This window comes from Lonchura striata, chromosome 24 (genome assembly GCF_050655825.1).
Source record: "Lonchura striata isolate lonStrDom1 chromosome 24, ASM5065582v1, whole genome shotgun sequence".
Taxonomy (NCBI): domain Eukaryota; kingdom Metazoa; phylum Chordata; class Aves; order Passeriformes; family Estrildidae; genus Lonchura; species Lonchura striata.
Window position 1 is genome coordinate 7,267,801 of NC_140726.1, and position 18,765 is coordinate 7,286,565.

An 18,765-nucleotide genomic window follows, 5' to 3' on the forward strand; every position below is an offset into this window, starting at 1 on the left:
ATGTGAGTCCAACCTAATTAGCTGGGGCGCTAATTGTAGCTGGGCCCAGCCTTCGTTTGGGAAGGATGCCGTGCAGGACACAGGGATCATCCAGGGCGGTGAGTCCAGCCCTGCCTGCTGGATGGAGGCACCACCAGGTCATTAATTAGCAGAGATGAAGGCAAGAACAAGATGACCCCGCGCTGGAGAGGCTGGGCAGAGGAAGAGCAGCTGCAGCAGCCAGAAGCTTTGGGCATTTCTGATCAACAGGAGGCCAGACAGGGCTGGAACCAGCAGTGCTGGGCTTGTCACTGATGCAGGAGCAGCAGCTGGAGCGGGATGCTGCTCCACGGGGAATTTCGGGAGCTGGGAAGCCGCAGGGCTGGCTCTGAGGAAGCTCTGCTGCACATCCTGCAGAGCACGGGTGGAACAGACACACAGACAGAGCCCAGACACCGCGGGCTCAGCCAGACAGAGAGAGGCAATCTTGTTTTCCTTCTGCCTCTTTTGGAACAAGCAGAAGTCGGAGAAAGGGAAACATCTGCCACAGCTTTGTTAGCAGCATGTCAGGTCCTCTTTCCCTCCATTATTGGTCCTTCCAAAGCCATCAGCCCCTGCCTCCCACCTCGCTCCTCCTGGGAGAGCCTGTTAGCAGCTCCTGGAGGCTGCTTCATTGCAGCAGGAGCTGTTGGTTAGCAGAGGGGAATTAAGGAGCAATAAGCTGCTCTCTGCCTTGAGTCCAGAGGTGGCTTCCTGTAAGCAGAGCAGACAGGGCAGCTCCTGGCAGCACCCTGATCCCTGCTGGGAGCGATCCAGATCCAGCTTGGGACTCACTCGGGTGAGGGAATCCAGCAGCACAGCAGCTGCCAGGGCTGAGCACAGCCCTGGTCACCCCCTGCCCTCACCCCAGGAACCTCCTCTCCTGTCCAGGAGCTCTGCCCTGTTGGAAGAAAAGGCACCCCCCACTCAGGGAAGAAATGCTGATGTCTGCTGCAGATCAGAAGGCTGAAGGATAGCCTTATTAAAACTACACTATATTACATTAATATACTATTTAAAGTGATATTATTTTATTCTATATATTTATTTCTTACTTATCTAACTCAAACTCGTGACTCTGCTGAGAGCACAGCTGGATCCCACTGGTCACTGACCCCAACCAACCTTCCCCAGAATCCAACCCAGGTGAACAATCTCCACACCACATTCCACATGGGAAAAACCAAGGAGCAGAGACAAAGATTGTTTCCTCTTCTTCTCTCTGTGAAATCCTGAGAGACAGAATTCTGTCTGTCCAGTGAATGTGCATGCCACATTGGCCCAGTGCAATTCCCATTTCTGGATGGGGGAAAGGGATTGAGGAACACAGGACAGGTTCATCCCCCAGAGCATCAGTCACGCCAGCTGGTGCTCGGTGGCTGCCTGGGGACACTGCTCTCTGTCCCTGAGGGGTGGCAGCAGGCACACAGGGCTCTGGCTGGGCTCTGTGTCCCAGCTGATGCTCCTGGGATGTAAATCCCACGGAGTTCCTGCAGGTTTACATCATGTGGAGGGCAGCCAAGAGAACCAAACACCTCAGGAGGGCACCAGCGCTCACCTCTCCTTTTTGAAGGAAAAAAATAAATCAGCAGCCTCAGATCAGAGGCTCAGAATTAATATGAATTTCAGAGGAAAAACACTTGCAGGGTTGCATTTCCTTGGATGCAGCACATGTCCAGGACATTTAGCAAGAGAAAATGCTACAAAACACCCTAAGGAGACCCCTCCTGCTGCAGCCCTGTGTGTGCATCAGGGATGGAAGATCCCTTCCATCTCTTCCACACCCCAGGAACAAGGACCAGCACTTGCTTGTGAATGCAAATTATTTACAGTGCTGAGTCCCAGCCTCCTCTCCTCCATGGCTGGGCTCCAGAGAAAGCCACTAAATGGCTGAGAGATGTTATCTGCCTTTAAAGGGATGAACTGTGAGAAGAGAACTCAATTTCTTCTCCGGAGTGCAGAGCCAGATCCGTGCAGCACGGTTCGAGGCTTATAAAATATTAAATCCAGCACAGAGCCTGGACACAGATAAAAAAAGGGGTCGAACTGGATGGAACAGCAGTAAACACAAAGCAGCTCCCCGAGAATGTGCAGAAAGCCACAGCAGGAGCTTTGGGTTTGCATCCATCAGGGCAAGTTTGGGCTTTGCAGCCCTCAGTCAGTGGGGACGTGGCTGGGTTGGGGATGAATGTGAGGGGAGTTGGAGAAAAAGGGGTGCAGAGAGGAAAAGGGAGGCAGAAAGAGGGAGCAGAGGGGAAAGGGAGACATTTCGAAGGTCTGTGCATTAGGAGGAGGGGTGATCAAGCATGCTGTCCACTCTGAGCATCACAAAGGAGCTGCACTTACCTCCTTCTCCCCGCAGATGTTGCTGATAATGGAGCTGGAGGCTGGGCTGGAGGAGGGTCCCAGAACTCCCACCACGCCTTTGGGGAGAATCTGGCACACTGTGGGCAGCAGAGAGAGGGAACAGAGATCAGAATTCATCCCAAAATTCCAGCAGACAGTCGTGCTCACAGTGCCTGCTGCACCTCAGTAAGGACATGGCCTCATCTTCACACAACACCCTCTCTGCCATTTCCATCCCCAAAATCCCTTTTTTCCCCCTGAAGCATTGTCACCCTGCCTGTGGCACTCTCCATCTTCCCCCAGCCTTTTAAAACCTCACCTAAACTCTCCCCAAAATCCCAGAATCTTCATCTCTGACCCCTTTCTGTCCCCAGGAGAGAAACATGAACTAAACTTTATGAAGATGCTACACACAGCAGTGACCCAGCTTCAAAGCATCAAACAGACTTGCAGGAATTTCTCCCCTCATCTCTGCAGAGTTCAGTGGTGAAAACAAGGATTTCATTGCTGGTTTTCATTTGTTTTGTGTTGTTTTCTGCCTGGCAGTAGTTAAACCTTCTGGCTCCCTGCCATCAAGGTTAGCAGAACCACAAAAAACACTTGACAAACTGAAGTTAAATCTCTTCTCAGGTTAAACTGCAACCCTGGTTTTGGTCTGTTTAATTCACAGCACAAATCCAGCTGAATTTCAGTGCCAGCAGCAGCCCAGCTGGTGTCACCTCCCTGCTCCATCCCCATCTCCTGCATGGCTCAGAACCTTTCCTGCAGAGCAGGAAAATCCTCCTGAGCAGGAGCTGAGAACCCCTCATGCCTCAGTCCCTGAGCTCCTGAGAGCTGACCTGCCTCAGCATCCTCACACACTCAGGTTTTTCCCCTGACAAAGCCATGTTTGCTCAACTGGAATCTTTCTGAAGAAACTGGATACTGAAGGGGAGGAAGGAGGCACCAAAAGGGAGAAAAGAAGCACCAAAACTCTTATGAGTTCTGGCCAGGGCAAGCTCACAACATTTTCTGTGTGTGAAAACCAAACCACTGCATCCCAAAGCTGAGATTTCAGCTCTTGTCGCTATCAAACCTGCCTCTTGCACCTCTGAGCAGCTCTTGTGAGGGTTGTGAGGAGTTATTTGAGCTGGAAAAATTCAAATATGAACACGGTTCTTTTTGGTAGTAAAGTGAATTCATCATCAAAACTGCTGAGCTCCAGATCAGAGCAGGGGTTTTAGTGACTTCGAGTCTTTAAATCAAGGCTGGCAGTGGAATAAAAGCTCACTGTGCTTGGGGTGGTTTTAGAACAGCAAGTTTGGGGTTGACTGTGGGGTTTGGGAAGTGAACATCTACAGTTTCAAGTTTTCCCAGAGAAGCTGTGGCTGCCCTTGGATCCCTGGAAGTGCCCAGGGCTTGGAGCATCCTGGAAGTTGGCCCTGCCCATGGCAGGAGGTGGAACAAGATGATCTTGAAGGTTCCTGCCAATCCAAACCATTCTGTCATCTCTGGCCTTAGTTTCCTCCACAGTCTCACAATTGGAATGTGAGGCCCAAATCTCATTTAATTTGTCACTTTGGGGAATTGGTTTTGCTTCTCTTTTGAAGGAAAAGCTCCTTATCCTCCCCAGTCCCTGCTGATTGCTCCAGCTTCTTACAGAAAGTGCTCATGAAATGCAAACATCTCCTCTTGGGTTTTCCTTCCTTCTCAGCTCCCTCGCCCTCCAACAACTCAATCTCCTATGAAATGAGGGATATTTTTCTGCAGCTTCTTCAAAGGAATCCTGGAGTTGATTTTCTTCCGTGCTTAAAAAATTTACAGGCACTTAAACCTCCCCAGAAGATCCTTTTAAATAAAGAGCAGCAGCCTGAAAGCCTCGCCTGCTGTCTCAGCAGCACCCATCAGTCCCTCTCAGCTCTGCCATCCAGCATCCACCAGGAAGGAGCTGATGCACAGGTAACCAGGACAAAATTCCTGGGAAAATCTCCTTGTTCCGTGCAGGTGAAAGTTTGGTGAGTGGTTTTCTTCTCGTGCCTGCTTGCAGGAACAAAAAGTGGGTTAAGTAGCTATAGCAACAGAGTTGCAACAACTGGAGGAAGAAAAAGATCTGGCTTATCAGTACCAGGGGGAAACATCCACAAAAATGAAGGAAAATGAATGGAAACAAAGTGGAGGTGCCTGAGGCAAAGGTTTTGACCACATTTGGAAAGCTTCTCTTGTCATCCAAGTACATTTCTTATTTCAGAGCGTTGCTCGATGCTGTCAGGTCTCCACAGGGAGAAAAGGCTCGACCTTGCTGCTGCCATGAGCATCCACACGAGCACTTGCAGGAAGTGGAAATGTTGGTCCTGTATCCAAAATCCACCCAATAATCCCAGGGAACGTAACTATGGATAATTACAGCCCCCCTGCCACTCAAATCCCTTCATAGCCCAACAGCTGGGCACCACAAAGGCTGTGGGCTGTGCAGGGCCCTTTGTGAGTGCTGCAGGCTCCAGCAGCTCCGAGTTTCTCTCCCAGTTTTGATGTGTTTAGAATTCAAAGGAATTCTAGAATTATAGAATTCAGGGTCTCAAGAGTGCTGGACATTGAGGTGGCATCACCTCAAGAACCTCTTCAGCATGGGCACCACTGACCATCCTGGATCTGGGCACAGGGACCCTCCTTTTGTACACCAGGGCAGTGTCCAGCCATTTCCATGAGTGCATCTGGGAATTAAGCCCAGGTTTGGACACTTGTGACCCAGCAAGATGTTTTTTAAAGGCAGGCAGAACTGCAAACTTGTTTTTGAACATGAAAAAGCACAACAAATGAGTAGCTCTTGATGATAAATGTATGCACATCCCCTCAGACATGGTCAGAGTGTCTTTTGCTTCTTGAGATCCCAAAGCACCTGGAAAACATTTCCATGAATCCTCCCCTCTTCAAAGCAGGGCTGAAAGCTCCCTCCAGAAAGAGGATCCACCCCCGGGGCAGAATCATCTCGTTCAGAGCACACAGATACCTGAGCAGGGTTTCAAACAGAATGTAAAGAAGATTCCTGGTTATAATTCAAAACAAACCAGCAGGGAAAGTGTGGGAACACCTCAGGAGCTCCCTGATTGAAAAATACACCCGAGATCTCCAGAGACAGGGACTGGTGATGGGATTCTCAGAGAGAAAACACCAAGAGCATAAAGAAAAGGGGGTTTAAGATGCTCCTGGAACATCCCTTGTGCTTCCTGACAGGAACCTGCCACCAGAGAGGTCTGGAGAGGTTTGGGATGCCCTGGAAGTGTCCAAGGCCAGGCTGGACAGGGCTTGGAGCAAGCTGGGATAGTGGAAAACGTCCCTGCATGTCGGAATCTGAGGTATTGATGATTTCAAGATTGTAAAAAGTCTCTTTCTGCCTCGCTGCCAAAGCAGAAGCCATAATTGGTCTGTGCTGGTTTCCAGGTTGTTTATTCTGTTTATCTCTCACATGTTCTGCTGCCCTGCCCAGCTCTGTCCTGCAGGGCAGCGTGTGGGGCTCTGCCCTCAGTGGGATGTGACAAACATTCAATACCAGAAACTCCCTGGGCTGCATTTACAAGAACGTGCCAATATCTGTCACCTACGTTGGACAGTGTGTCCCCAGGCTGAACCAACAGAAAAATGCCAACACCACAGTGAGACATGGAGGGCATGAAGAAGGAGAAAAAGGACAAGGCACACCCAATTTCCTCCATCTTGTCCCCTTTGGACCCCTCATCTAGAATCCTAAAATTTTACTTTTGCACCTGTGCCACACTTAATTATTACTGATATCAAACACTCAGAGCTGGTAATTGATCCTGTAAGATTGAAAACTCTTTTCCATGGGCAGAGATCACAGCCAGTGTCTCTGGGGGCTCTGTCCAGGGGGGTTCCTGACCCTGCCAGGGTCCCAGGGCAGCCAGAGGGAAGCCCTGGATTCCCACACCTCCACATGGCAAGGCGTGGATCAAAATGATCCTTAAGGTCCCTTCCAACCCCAACCATTCCATGATTCCCTAAAAACCAGAGCAGGCTGAAATCCCCCAGAACAGAGGGACAGGTCAAAACAAGGCGTTTGGAGCCAACAGCACCGAAAGGAGCCTTTGGAAGGGCACTTTGAAATATCCGTGTGGATAAATGAAAATCTCCAATTCTCCAGCTGCTGCCTGACCTGCCCGGGTATGTTTGGATTCACAACAAAGAGGAGCTTAAAAGGCTGAGCAGGCCAGAGGGGACAGGGGGACAAGTAGGGAAATCTGTCCTGCCCAGACATCAAAAGGAACGAGGAGGTTTAGATAAAGACATGATTAAACAAGTCATTTTGGAGCTGCACAAAAGGAGCTGGGACATCAAACACACAGAGAGAACAGGTTTTCCTTGAAACAGCAAAAAGAAAATAAGGCTCTGCTCACAACTTCTCATTGAAACCGCCTTAAAATCACACAGGAAGTGTCAAAGTTTGTGTTCATTCAGATCTAAAGCTGGAATAGCAAACCAGGCATGAATGTGATGGATTGACTGGGATTTTAACTGCTGGAGCAGCTCTGATTTTGGGGCTCTCTTACATTAAAACACCTGAGTCAGTCAGAAGGGGAAATGGGAGAAAAACAGCTCCAGAAAAAAAAAAAAAATTGAAAAAAAATTGATAATAAAAATAAAAAAGTAAAAAAAAAAAGAAATGAAATGAAATGAAATGAAATGAAATGAAATACAATAAAATGAAATTAAATGAAATGAAATGAAATAAAATAAAATAAAATAAAATAAAATAAAATATAAAATAAATATAAAATAAAATAGTAAAATAAAATAAAATAAAATAAAATAAAATAAAATAAAATAAAATAAAATAAAATTAAATAAAATTAAATTAAATTAAATTAAACAAAAGAATAACTCTGACTCCCCACATAAAAACCCTCATTCCCCAAAATTCTTCCTTTTCCTGTGTATGGAGTATGGAGTACGTGGTGTAATCCCAGCACTCCCAGATCTGCCAGCTAAGCATGGAGCTGTGATATTTAAGAATGAATCAGAGAGTGTGAAATGTGAGAACAGTATTAAACAGCTGTAAACAGCTTTGCAGTCACAGGTTAAAACATCTCAACAATTTTTATTAATATTGTATGTCATAACAAAAACCAGAAACGTATTGAAGCATTTGAAAGCCATGAAAGCCTTGAAATTTAAGTTCGGGGATCTGATTTTCCTCTGCCACCAGGATAAATCAAGAATAACATCAGTGACATTAATAGCAGAGCTATACAGAATCCAGATTATTCCTTTTCTAAGAAAAGCTTCCAGACATTTTTTCCCTGTGAAGAAAAGGCAAATAACACACTGAAAAATTCACCAAATTCAAGTCAATTTGCTCCAATTTCTACTCGAAAAATCCAAATAAAGAAAACAAATAAAATCACCCCAAGGTGAAAACTGGAAATGGGAGATGCCTCTTCCTCACTTGCTCTGTTTCCAGTTTCTCCCCAAACACAACATTTGCTGAAACCAACGATTTCTTGCTTAATATTTCATTCTCAGCCAATTAATATTCCAAGTGGAGAAACCTTCCAAGAGAAGAATCCCTGAGCAGTGTCACAGGCTGAAAATGAGGCAGAAATCCCTCTGGTGTTCCTTACAGCAGCTCTGGGGTCCCTGCAGTCGGGTCTGTTTCCCAAACAAAGTTACAGGCAGAAATGCTGCTGCAAGCAGGATATTTATGAGGAAGGAACAAAAATCGGGCTAAAAATGCCACTTTTGGATGCCCAGAGAAGCTGTGGCTGCCCTTGGATCCCTGGAAGTGTCCAAGGACAACTTGGAGTGGAGCTGGATGAGCTTTAAGATCCTTCCCAACCCACTCCAGTTTGGGATTCTCAGATTCCATGGCAATTCCCATCCTTTCTGCAAGGCCTGGCCAGATAAATTGGATCTTAATTGGTCTGGCCAGATAAATTAAGGCCAGGAAGAACATCTCTTCCCATGGGATGTTCCAATTCTGACAGGAAAAACATCCCTTGCATCGGAATAATTAGCTTTTATTCCGTTTCCTCCGATTGCCCATACAATCTGCCGTAACGCTGTGCCAGTTTTGGGGGTAAGAGTGGACAACAGAGATAGGGAAGAGCAGGAAAATGATTAAAAATTGAAGGATCCACAGCAGTGAAGTGCTGGGTGCAGGTCCCTGAGCTGGCTCAGTCTGGGCTCTATAAATAGAGCCCAGGTTCCTGCTGAGATCTCTTTATTAACTGCACACTTCTATAAATAGTGCAAACGCTCGTGCAGGAAATGAAGGAGCGATGTGCTGATCCCACAGCCCCCAAGAGCTGCTCTGCCAGCTCACCTGGAGATCCCTGAGCACTGCTGGGCAGAAAAGCCACCAAAACGCCAGGAAAAACCAGCCTGCCCCAAAGCACAACACTCTGACACACTTTTTTGGGGTTATCCTGCAGATCACACAGCCATGGAATGCAGAATCGTTAGGAAACAAGTCTGAAATCCATATTATTTAAAATGATTCCTCCAGCCTTCTTGAGTCAACTGGTAATAAAAAATTACAGCCCTCCCTTGAACTCTAAAGGTCGGCTTAAAAATGATTTTAAAAGGAGGATTTCCTATTCCAAAGGGTTTTCCCTCTTACAGGAAAAAAACTACCACAGATCTTTAGGGTTCCTTTCAAACTGTGGGACAGTGACCATCAATTTCTTTTTTATTCACCAGCACAGAACTGGCATGTTGGGCATCCAGAGGAACAACCCTAATAAAGAACAGCTTCACTCAGGGCCTTGAACGTGAGGTGGGAAATCTGCTGCTCTTTGGGAATTAGCTCTTCTTCATCCTCATGATTTCAAACATCACTTGAGCAACTTCACTTGGTGTAAATAAATCTGCTGCCAATCTCAGGCTCCAGGAAGAGCTGTCATGTTTGCTGACACACAGGATTCCAGTGGGTTTTAAAAACAACTTAATTGCACCCAACTTGCCCGAGAGTCTCTTGTTTGTTCACCATTAAGCTCTTGACAAAGAATCAGCATTACTCCTGTTTATTGACAGGCAGATTAAAGGAAATTATTTGTCCCAAGCCACTGAGTGGTGGCAAAGCTTATTGGGGGATCCTCTCAGTCCACGCCTGAGCTCACACCAGCACATTTCATTCATTTGAATGAACACTGCTCTGTGCAAGGAGCAGAGATCAGTTTTTTCTCTCTGCTCCCCTTTGATGCCACAAAATCACAAGTTCAGAGTGCCACATGCCTCTTGGGAGGAGAGTTGGGCTCTCTGGTGATGCCTCAGGTTTGGCTTTTCTATTTTTCAGGTTCTGTGCTGCTTCAGTGTGTGGGATTCACATGAGGGGATGCTGAGGTCTGCACAGAGCAGGGAGACAAAACAATTCCTGCTCCAGCTGGGCACCAAGGACAAATGATCCAAATTGCTCCTGTTGAGGCAGGGACAGGAATAATGAGACTCCAAGATCAGGGGACAAAGAATGAAAAACTTTATTAACAACTAGAGTTCCTCTTTTATAACCAGGATTGCTGAGGTGAAACATGATTGGTAAACATTTCACACCATTGGTGCACTATGAATAGCACACAGTGGTAGAACATATCTATAAACCACATGAACAGAAAGGGAGATAATAGATGGTTTACATTCCTCTCGGACTTCTTCCCAGGCTTACTCTGGCAAAAATCTCTCCTTTTCTCTCTGCCTGAACTGAGAATTTCCACACCAAATCTCAGGCCCAAGAGCACAAACAACTGAAGAGAGGGGCTGGAGAGAGAAAAACAAGCAGGATGGGACTGCCTGGGCTAAAGCTGGAATGGGACAATGAACTCCAAGGTGCCAATGGAGCAGAACTGATCCCAGGGAGAGCCCCCGGGAGCGCTCGTGCATTTTGGGACCATTTTGGTTCATTTTGTGTGCATTTGGGTTCATCTTGGGCTCATTTTGGGAGCATTTTGGTTCATCTTGGGTTCATTTTGGGCCATTTTGGTTCATCTTGGGTTCATTTTGGGACCATTTTGCTTCATCTTGGGTGCAGCTCTGGCTAGGCTCTTGTGCTGCCCAAGGTGGAACCATGGAGGAGATGCTTTTAATAAATCCCTGCTTTGTTCTTTAGCTCTGCCCAGCTCTGCCCAAGCATCTCTGGGTGGTACTCACTGGTCTCTGCTGTCTCGTACTCGCTGTCCCGCAGCAGCTCGAAGATGTCCACCTCCACCCTGGCCTTGCCCGCCCGCTCGGGCGCACGGTTGATGCGGTTCTTGGCCAGGGTGATGGAGAGCCTCTCCCCTCTGCTGCACTCCATGGGGTCATCCAGGATGGCAGCTGTGGGGGAAAAAGGTGTTGGCACAGGTTAGCTTTGGCATCTCCACTCCCCTCCCTGTCCCCGTGATGCCTCAAGTTTGAGCTTTCGTATTTCCCACCTTCTGTGCTGCATTTATAACTCTGAACTCCACAGAAAGTGTCAGCAGCTCTGCTCACAGCTCAGGCACACTGAACAATCCTGAACCAGCCCAGAACCAGCTCAGCACACAGAACAATCCTGAACCAGCCCAGAACCAGCTCAGCACACAGAACAATCCTAAACCAGCCCAGAACCAGCTCAGGCACACTGAACAATCCTGAACCAGCCCAGAACCAGCTCAGGCACACAGAACAATCCTGAACAAGCCCAGAACCAGCTCAGGCACACAGAACAATCCTGAACCAGCCCAGAACCAGCTCAGCACACAGAACAATCCTGAACAAGCCCAGAAACAGCTCAGGCACACAGAACAATCCTGAACCAGCCCAGAACCAGCTCAGCACACAGAACAATCCTTTTCCAGCCCAGAACCAGCTCAGGCACACAGAACAATCCTTTTCCAGCCCAGAACCAGCTCAGGCACACAGAACAATCCTTTTCCAGCCCAGAACCAGCTCAGCACACAGAACAATCCTGAACCAGCCCAGAACCAAGGACACCGCTGCAGCTTCAGCCCCAAAAATGCAAACAGCAGGAATGGAGGGGAGCAACCTGGGAGGGTGGGACTGCAGCACCTGGAGCTGGAATTGGACAATTAACCCGATGTGGAAATGGATCAACACTTATAAAAATGTGAAAATTTGTGACCTGGGGTACACCTCGGGTGGAGCCTGGGCCAGGATTCTGTACAGCCCAAGGTGCATGCTTTGAAAGCCTTTTAATAAATCCCTGCTTTAGTCCTTTACCTCTGTCTAACCTCTGTTTCAGGTAGCCTCTGAAGGCACCACCCACACTCCCTGATCCCTGCAGGAGCTCTGTTTGTGCTCCTGTCACCACCAGAGCTGGCACATCCCCCTTCCCACACGTGGCCTTTCCCGCTGCTTCTCCCACTCCCCAGGTCCTGCCAGACAGGTGGGTGGTGAAATCTCTGCAGAGAAATCTCTGTTTTACCTGCTGGAATGCCACAGCACAGCCACCCACACTGCCAGGCTCCCAGCACCCACTGCCACACAGGCTGGCTGCTCCCAGAGAGGCACATCCAGCTGCCCAACCCCAAAAAACCCAGACCCAGGTGCTGCCTCACATCCCAACAAAGGCAGAACGTCCCCAAAAACCCCGGGATGGTTCCTTTGTGGGAGCACTGATAGGATGCTGAGGAGCTGGAATATTTCAGGAAGCACCTGGGCAGCTGTGGGTGGGGAGGGACAAATATTTTTCAAACAGAACGCTCTTGGCTCTTGAACTCAGCTCCTGGGGCTGCCCACTCAGATCTGTGGCAGGCAGAGGAGGTGGGGAGGGGTATTACCTTTGTTTTCTGGAGGGAAGGTGAAAAGGATTCAGGGGTGGAGCATTCAGGCCAGAATTTCATGAGGAGCTGGCACCCCAGTGGGTTTATCCTTGCTAACAGGAGGGGTCCCCCCAAAAACTCAGCTTTTCCATTTTATCTGGGGCAAAGCAGTGCTGCTGCTTGCTCTGTGCATTAAAAAAGCACCAATTCTCATCTTTCCTCTTCCAAAAAACACCCCTCCACAGGGAGGTGTGCCCTTCAGGACTGCTCAGGCTCTGGATCAGGTGGAGGGGAGCAGAGCAGGGATTAGTGGGGCTCTGCTGGTTGGTGACAGGAAAAAAGGGAACTCCCTGGAGCAGCCAGAGTGCCTTGCTGGAGCTTTGGAGCCTGTCCCTGTCCTGTAGGAAGGAAAGAAGGAAAAGGGAAGGAAAGAAACTCCTCGTGCTGCAGCAGGTTTGGGTTTGGTTATATTTTTTTTTTTTTTTTTTTTTTTTTGGTAAGGAAAAGCATAAATAAGCTGGGAAGTAAAATAAAGCCCATCAGGGAGATCTCTGAGTGTATATGATGTGCCTAAGAGCAGGGCACAAAGGACAGAGAGATTTGGAAGGCAGAGCTGGCTGGGATCAGAGCAGCACAGGGATGTTGAGCTGGAGGTGGGACTGAGGACCCACAGAAGGATCTGGGCTGTGCCTCAAGGTCTTCATTGCTCCCATCACCCTTCCCTGCCACCACAGAGTCCCCAGCACAGCCCAGAAACCCTGTCTGGAGCCCAGGCTCCTTTTCTTTGTCTTTCCTACCCCTAAGACTTTGGCCCAGCCCCAAAACTCAAAGCACAGCCTGATTTCAACCCCCAGCTCTCAGGGCTCTTTTCCCAGCCTTGCCCTGCTCATCCCAGTGGGATCTTCTCTCTCCTGAGCATCTCCATGTCCCAGCCCCGTCCTAACCCAGCAGTGCAAGCCCAAAGCTGCTCCACACCAGCCTTGTCAGAATCTGAGGTATTGATGATTCTGAGATTGCAAAAGTCTCTGTCTGTCAGCCCCCTGCCAAAGCAGAAGCCATAATTGGTCTGTGCTGGTTTCCAGGTTGTTTATTCTGTTGATCTCTCACATGTTCTGCTGCCCTGCCCAGCTCTGTCCTGCAGGGCAGCGTGTGGGGCTCTGCCCTCAGTGGGATGTGACAAACATTCAATACCAGAAACTACCTGGGCTGCATTTACAAGAACGTGCCAATATCTGTCACCTACGTTGGACAGTGTGTCCCCAGCCTGAACCAACAGAAAAATGCCAACACCACAGTGAGACATGGAGGGCATGAAGAAGGAGAAAAAGGACAAGACACACCCAATTTCCTCCATCCTGTCCCCTTTGGACCCCTCATCTAGAATCCTAAAATTTTACTTTTGCACCCGTGCCACACTTAATTATTACTGATATCAAACACTCAGAGCTGGTAATTGATCCTGTAAGATTGAAAACTCTTTTCCATGGACAGAGATCACAGCCAGTGTCTCTGGGGGCTCTGTCCAGGGGGGTTCCTGACCCTGCCAGGGTCCCAGACCTGCCAGGGCAGCCAGAGGGAAGCCCTGGATTCCCACACAGCCTGAATGACTTCATATCCTGATAATACTCAACAATTCATTCTTTTCCTCTCTTTTCCCAGTTTTATGGGAGTTAAATTGACTTCATCTTAATCTCATTATGCCACCAAAAGGGGTTGTGCTTTCCTCCAAGGCCTGCCAGGGAAGGGTAAATCCATGTGCTGAGCCTGATGAACATCACCAAATGCAGCTCCTGCTCAGGTGCTGACTCTGTGAAATTAAAGATCAGCAGTGGGGGAGTGGACGTCAGCATTCTCAGATTCATTAGTTTCTAATTTAAAGCTTCAAAATCACTAAATTATGGGATGTTTTCAAGTATTTTCATAACTGGCATCTTTCAAACAAAATCCACTTCCACTAATATACAGTTAAACGATTTTTAAGTATAAAAATAGTCAAAACCAAAGCATTTTGAATAGCTCCTCTAGCCAGCTAAGCAAAAAAAGTTTGCACACAGCTTTTTAAAATTTCTTTTCAGGGTGGGATTTTCTATTTGCATTTTTGAGAATCTTGAAAACTTTCCTGAAGGTAGGAAAGGGAAAGGGAAAGGGAAAGGGAAAGGGAAAGGGAAAGGGAAAGGGAAAGAAACCCAAAATAACAACAGCAAACTATTTTACCTACTCAGCTGTGACTGAATTTTAATTTTGGGAGCAAATACAAGAGGAAGGGGAAAGTGCAGGTTTTGGAAAGAAAGGAATTCAGATGGAGAGCTGGATCCAGAAGTGGCAGCAGCAGTTCCAGAACCCAGATCAAATACCAGAAGAGTTTCCAGTCTCCCTGTGGGATTTAGGAAACCAGAAAAATGTCCTCATTTTGGGAGACTGGTTACTTTAACTAAATATTAAACCAGCCCCCAGGACTAGGGAGGTAATGAGGCTGAACTAATCTTTATTTATTAAAGCTGGATGATGAAAAAAGGTCATTTAATGTTTAAAAAAGGTTGGTTTTAAAGCTTCATGGCTCGGGACACTGTGCCAAAGCTCATCTAATAGTGGCATCATTAAGTATGAACGAAAACTTTTACAGAAATTCCCTTTCATCTCCTCCTGTCTATTAAACAGGGGAAGATGCATCAAGTAAATCTTTAATCCTGAAGACTTACAGCAAAGTCTTTGAACTTCGTTGCCCTCAAAAATCATTTCTATCTTCCCCATCGTGATAAATGTCACCAGTCTAGACTGCTTCTCCATGAATGATGAGAAAAATATTGCAGAGGGAGCCAGGAGCACCTGGATCTGCAGTGCCTGGCTCAGGGCTGCTCAGGAATTCCCAGGCACTGAGTGAAGCCAGCCAGGGCTGAGCTTTCCTCAGGAAGAACATCTCTTCCCATGGGATGTTCCAGTTCTGGCAGGAAAAACATCCCTTGTATCGGAATAATTAGCTTTTTATTCCATTTACTTTGATTTCCCATACAATCAACACAAAATCCATGCTCCAGAAGTGCCAAACCAGAGTTTAACCCTTTGGAATAGCTGGGTAATAATCAATCAAGGTTCAAGCAATAAGTGACTTCCAGTGCAAATCTCCATCAGAAACACATTTCAAAGGCAACGCTCAAAGTTAATGATTTAACAGCAAGAAACAGGAAAAATAAAGGTATAATTTGGAGCCAAAGAAATGCAAGGGGATGGGATGGCACCTTCTGAGAAAAGCAGATTTTAGTGACTGTCCTGCAGGGATTTGTCAGCCCTTGGGGATGGGGGTGAGGAGGAACTGGCGCTCTCTGGTGAGGCAGGAGCTGGGAAAAGAGGAATTGGATCTCTCTGCTGAGCCAGGAGCTGAGGAAAGAGGAATTGGAGCTCTCTGGTGAGCCAGGAGCTGGGAAAAGAGGAATTGGATCTCTCTGCTGAGGCAGGAGCTGGGAAAAGAGGAATTGGAGCTCTCTGGTGAGGCAGGAGCTGGGAAAAGAGGAATTGGATCTCTCTGCTGAGGCAGGAGCTGGGAAAAGAGGAATTGGAGCTCTCTGGTGAGGCAGGAGCTGGGACAAGAGGAATTGGAGCTCTCTGCTGAGACAGGAACCTGGGTAAAGAGGAATTGGATCTCACTGGTGAGGCAGGAGCTGAGGAAAGAGGAGTTGGTGCTTTCTGCTGAAGCAGGAACTGGGAAAAGAGGAATTGGAGCTCTCTGGTGAGGCAGGAGCTGGGAAAAGAGGAATTGGTGCTCTCTGTTGAGCCAGGAACTGGGAAAAGAGGAGTTGGTGCTTTCTGCTGAAGCAGGAACTGGGAAAAGAAGAATTGGTGCTCTCTGGTAAGGCAGAAGCTGGGAAAAAAGGAATTGGTGCTCTCTGTTGAGCCAGGAACTGCACAAGGACGAATTGGATCTCTCTGCTGAGGCAAGAACTGAGAAACGAGGAACTGGATCTCTCTGCTGAGGCAGGAGCTGCACAAGGAGGAACTGGATCTCTCTGCTGAGGCAGGAGCTGCACAAGGAGGAACTGGATCTCTCTGCTGAGGCAGGAGCTGCACAAGGAGCTCCCCGTGGTTCCCCAAGCCCAGGCAGGACGGGTCCATGTGCCCACAGCCCTTCCAGCCCTGGGCACAGCCAGCTGTGGCTGCAGATGCTCAGCCCCTCTGCCTCTCCCAGGGGGAGGAAGGCCATCCATCTCCCACCCCTCTCAGCTCAGCTGTGCCCCTCTGTGCCGAAGCACGAGGCAGGCAGGGCTGCCCCTGTCCCAAGCTGGGGGGGACACAGCCACCATCTGAGCCAGCGCCCAGCCAGAGCTGGAATTCAATCCTCAGCTGGCTGCAGGCAGGGCTGGGAGCAGAAAGGCTCCATCCTGCATCCCCCAGGGCCCTGTGGCTCCCTGCCCCAGCCAGGCTCCCAACATACGCACTCTGACAGGCTGAGCCCACTGCCAGCCAGCTCCAGCATCGCTCCCCAGCCCGTGATTCATCCCAAATCCAATGAATCCACATTTTTATAACAATAACAGGGAACAGATGCCACTGCGAGGATTACACACAGCCACAACAAACTGTGTGCAGCCGACCTTTCCCTATTCAGGGCTTATTTTTTTTTTATTATTTACATTTTCTCAGATGCTTTTTATACCTTTGAAATGGAAAGTCATACTCAGAAATGGGATTTCCATCTCAAGGCATCTCTTGAAAAATGTAGATTTAACACAGCACTGGCTTGGTAAACAGGATATTTCACTGTTCATAACCTGTCCCTCCAAGTGAAAAACACATAAAGGTACCTGTAATATTTCCTAAATGTCCCAAGTGACAGGTTAAGATCACACCTACAACCTCTTCTGATTTATGCTGCAAACACAACCACTGAATCACTGAGGTTGGAAAAGACCTCCGGGATTATTAAATCCAAACTGTGCCTGATCCCCACCAGAGCTCTGAGTGCCACATCCAGTCCTTCCCTCCAGGACTGGGTGCTCCAAACCTCCCTGGGCAGCCCCTTCCAATATTTTATAACCCTTTCCATGGGGAAATTCCTGCTGATTCCACCCTGAGCCTCCCCTGGCCCAGCCTGAGGCCATTCCCTCTCTTCCTGATAGTAAAAGGGTTTTCAAATCGTGGGGATTTAGGGTTAACAGGAAAAATAAGCTTAGTAGGCCCTGGAAAAATAAACACCCTAAGCACATGAAGAACCTGTACTTGCTAGAACTGCACCTGTGTAGCTAGTACATGTTAAATTATATAATTGTTAGATGTGATGATTGTTTAGTAATTAAATACAATTACTGTTTAATCATAAGAATAATCATTAGAAACTGTGGTCAGGGACCTAAGGAAGATCACGAGAAACTCATGTCAATGTATACAATAGAACAATATAAGTTTAATAATTAATATGTACGTTATATAAGGATAGAATATAAAATACGTTCAGTTCAAAAGCCGTGTCGGAGTCAGATTTGGGTCTGTACCCCTGATTCCCAGAGCTCTCAATAAAAGCACCTGCAGATAATCATATCCTGTGATTCTGTGTGTGCCTGAATGCTGACATCTGGAGTGTCCCTGTTCCTGGCTGTCCCCTCCTGCCAGGAGCTCTGCAGAGCCACAAGGTCCCCCCTGATCCCCCTTTTCTCCAGGCTCAGCCCCTTCCCAGCTCCCTCAGCCCCTCCAGCCCCTGATCCCATGAGGAGCCCAGAACTGGACACAGAATTCCAGGTGGCTCCTCACTTCCCCGCTCCTGCTGGCCACGCCAATCCCTCTAGGTCTCAGATTCAGTCAAAGAGAAAACGGGAAATTTCTAACCAGGCAGAAGCCTGAGAAAAGAATGTAAATAAGTTCTTTATCTCTCTTATTATTTACATTGTTTATAGTTAAGTTTTGCTACTGTACATCATTCACTGCACACCAATGGATGAGATGTTTTCATTTCAGGACCAATGGAGTTGGTCTGCACGAATCTCTGTATGAAAGAGTGATGTATTTTGAAATAAATCAGTTCTACTCTCACACCTTCTGAAGTGGAGTCATTTAATTCCCATCCTGCCTCAACAGCCTCAATTCCCTAGTCCTCAAACCCTCTATGCCCCCTTTATCAAATTCCCAGCTGGAATCCCAGTTCAGTCGCCCAGAAGATGCCACTGGAGCCAACCAATCCTCTCTCTGCAAACCAGGAAACCCAAAAGAGCTCCAGGAAAACATTTCATTCTTCAAACACCCGTGCCCTGCTGAGGAACATCAGGAGACGCCCCAGGGATCTCCACATCTCCCCATCCTCCTGAACTCCAAACCCACGAGGCTGCAGGGTCAGGTGATTAAAAAATGTTGCCAAAATTGCCCTTTTTTTGTGCTTTTCTGCTCTGCTGAATAAGGTATCAACCCTCCAGGCTGTCAGTAGAGTAAAGGAGAAGAAATTTGCACAGTTCCTCATTACAGAGCTGTCAAGTGGAGCTCCAGTGGAGAAACAGGTGGGATTGTATTTCCATTATAATCTCTGAAGTGCTGCTTAAAAATAAAATAAAAAGGCGTCAACATGCTATTACTCTGCGAGGAAAGAGCACCTCATCAAGGGAAAAAGAAGATCTGAAAACATAAAATCCCCTTCACAAAGAGGCTTGATAATGTTTGTCTGGTCAGGGTAGCAGAGGGCTATTTATTGCTCTTGGCC

General features: G+C 47.7%; 1 protein-coding gene across 1 annotated transcript in view; it reads right to left on the reverse strand.

The window, feature by feature from the left end:
• GRIK4 (glutamate ionotropic receptor kainate type subunit 4) overlaps window positions 1-18,765 on the reverse strand; it is a 207,878-nt gene that overhangs the window by 68,656 nt on the left and 120,457 nt on the right. The window contains exons 3-4 of the mRNA XM_031506858.3: window positions 10,498-10,662; window positions 2,365-2,462 (exon numbers count right to left, since the gene is read on the reverse strand). Coding sequence (XP_031362718.2) covers window positions 2,365-2,462; window positions 10,498-10,662 — 263 coding nt within the window. The remainder of the gene's footprint in view (window positions 1-2,364; window positions 2,463-10,497; window positions 10,663-18,765) is intronic.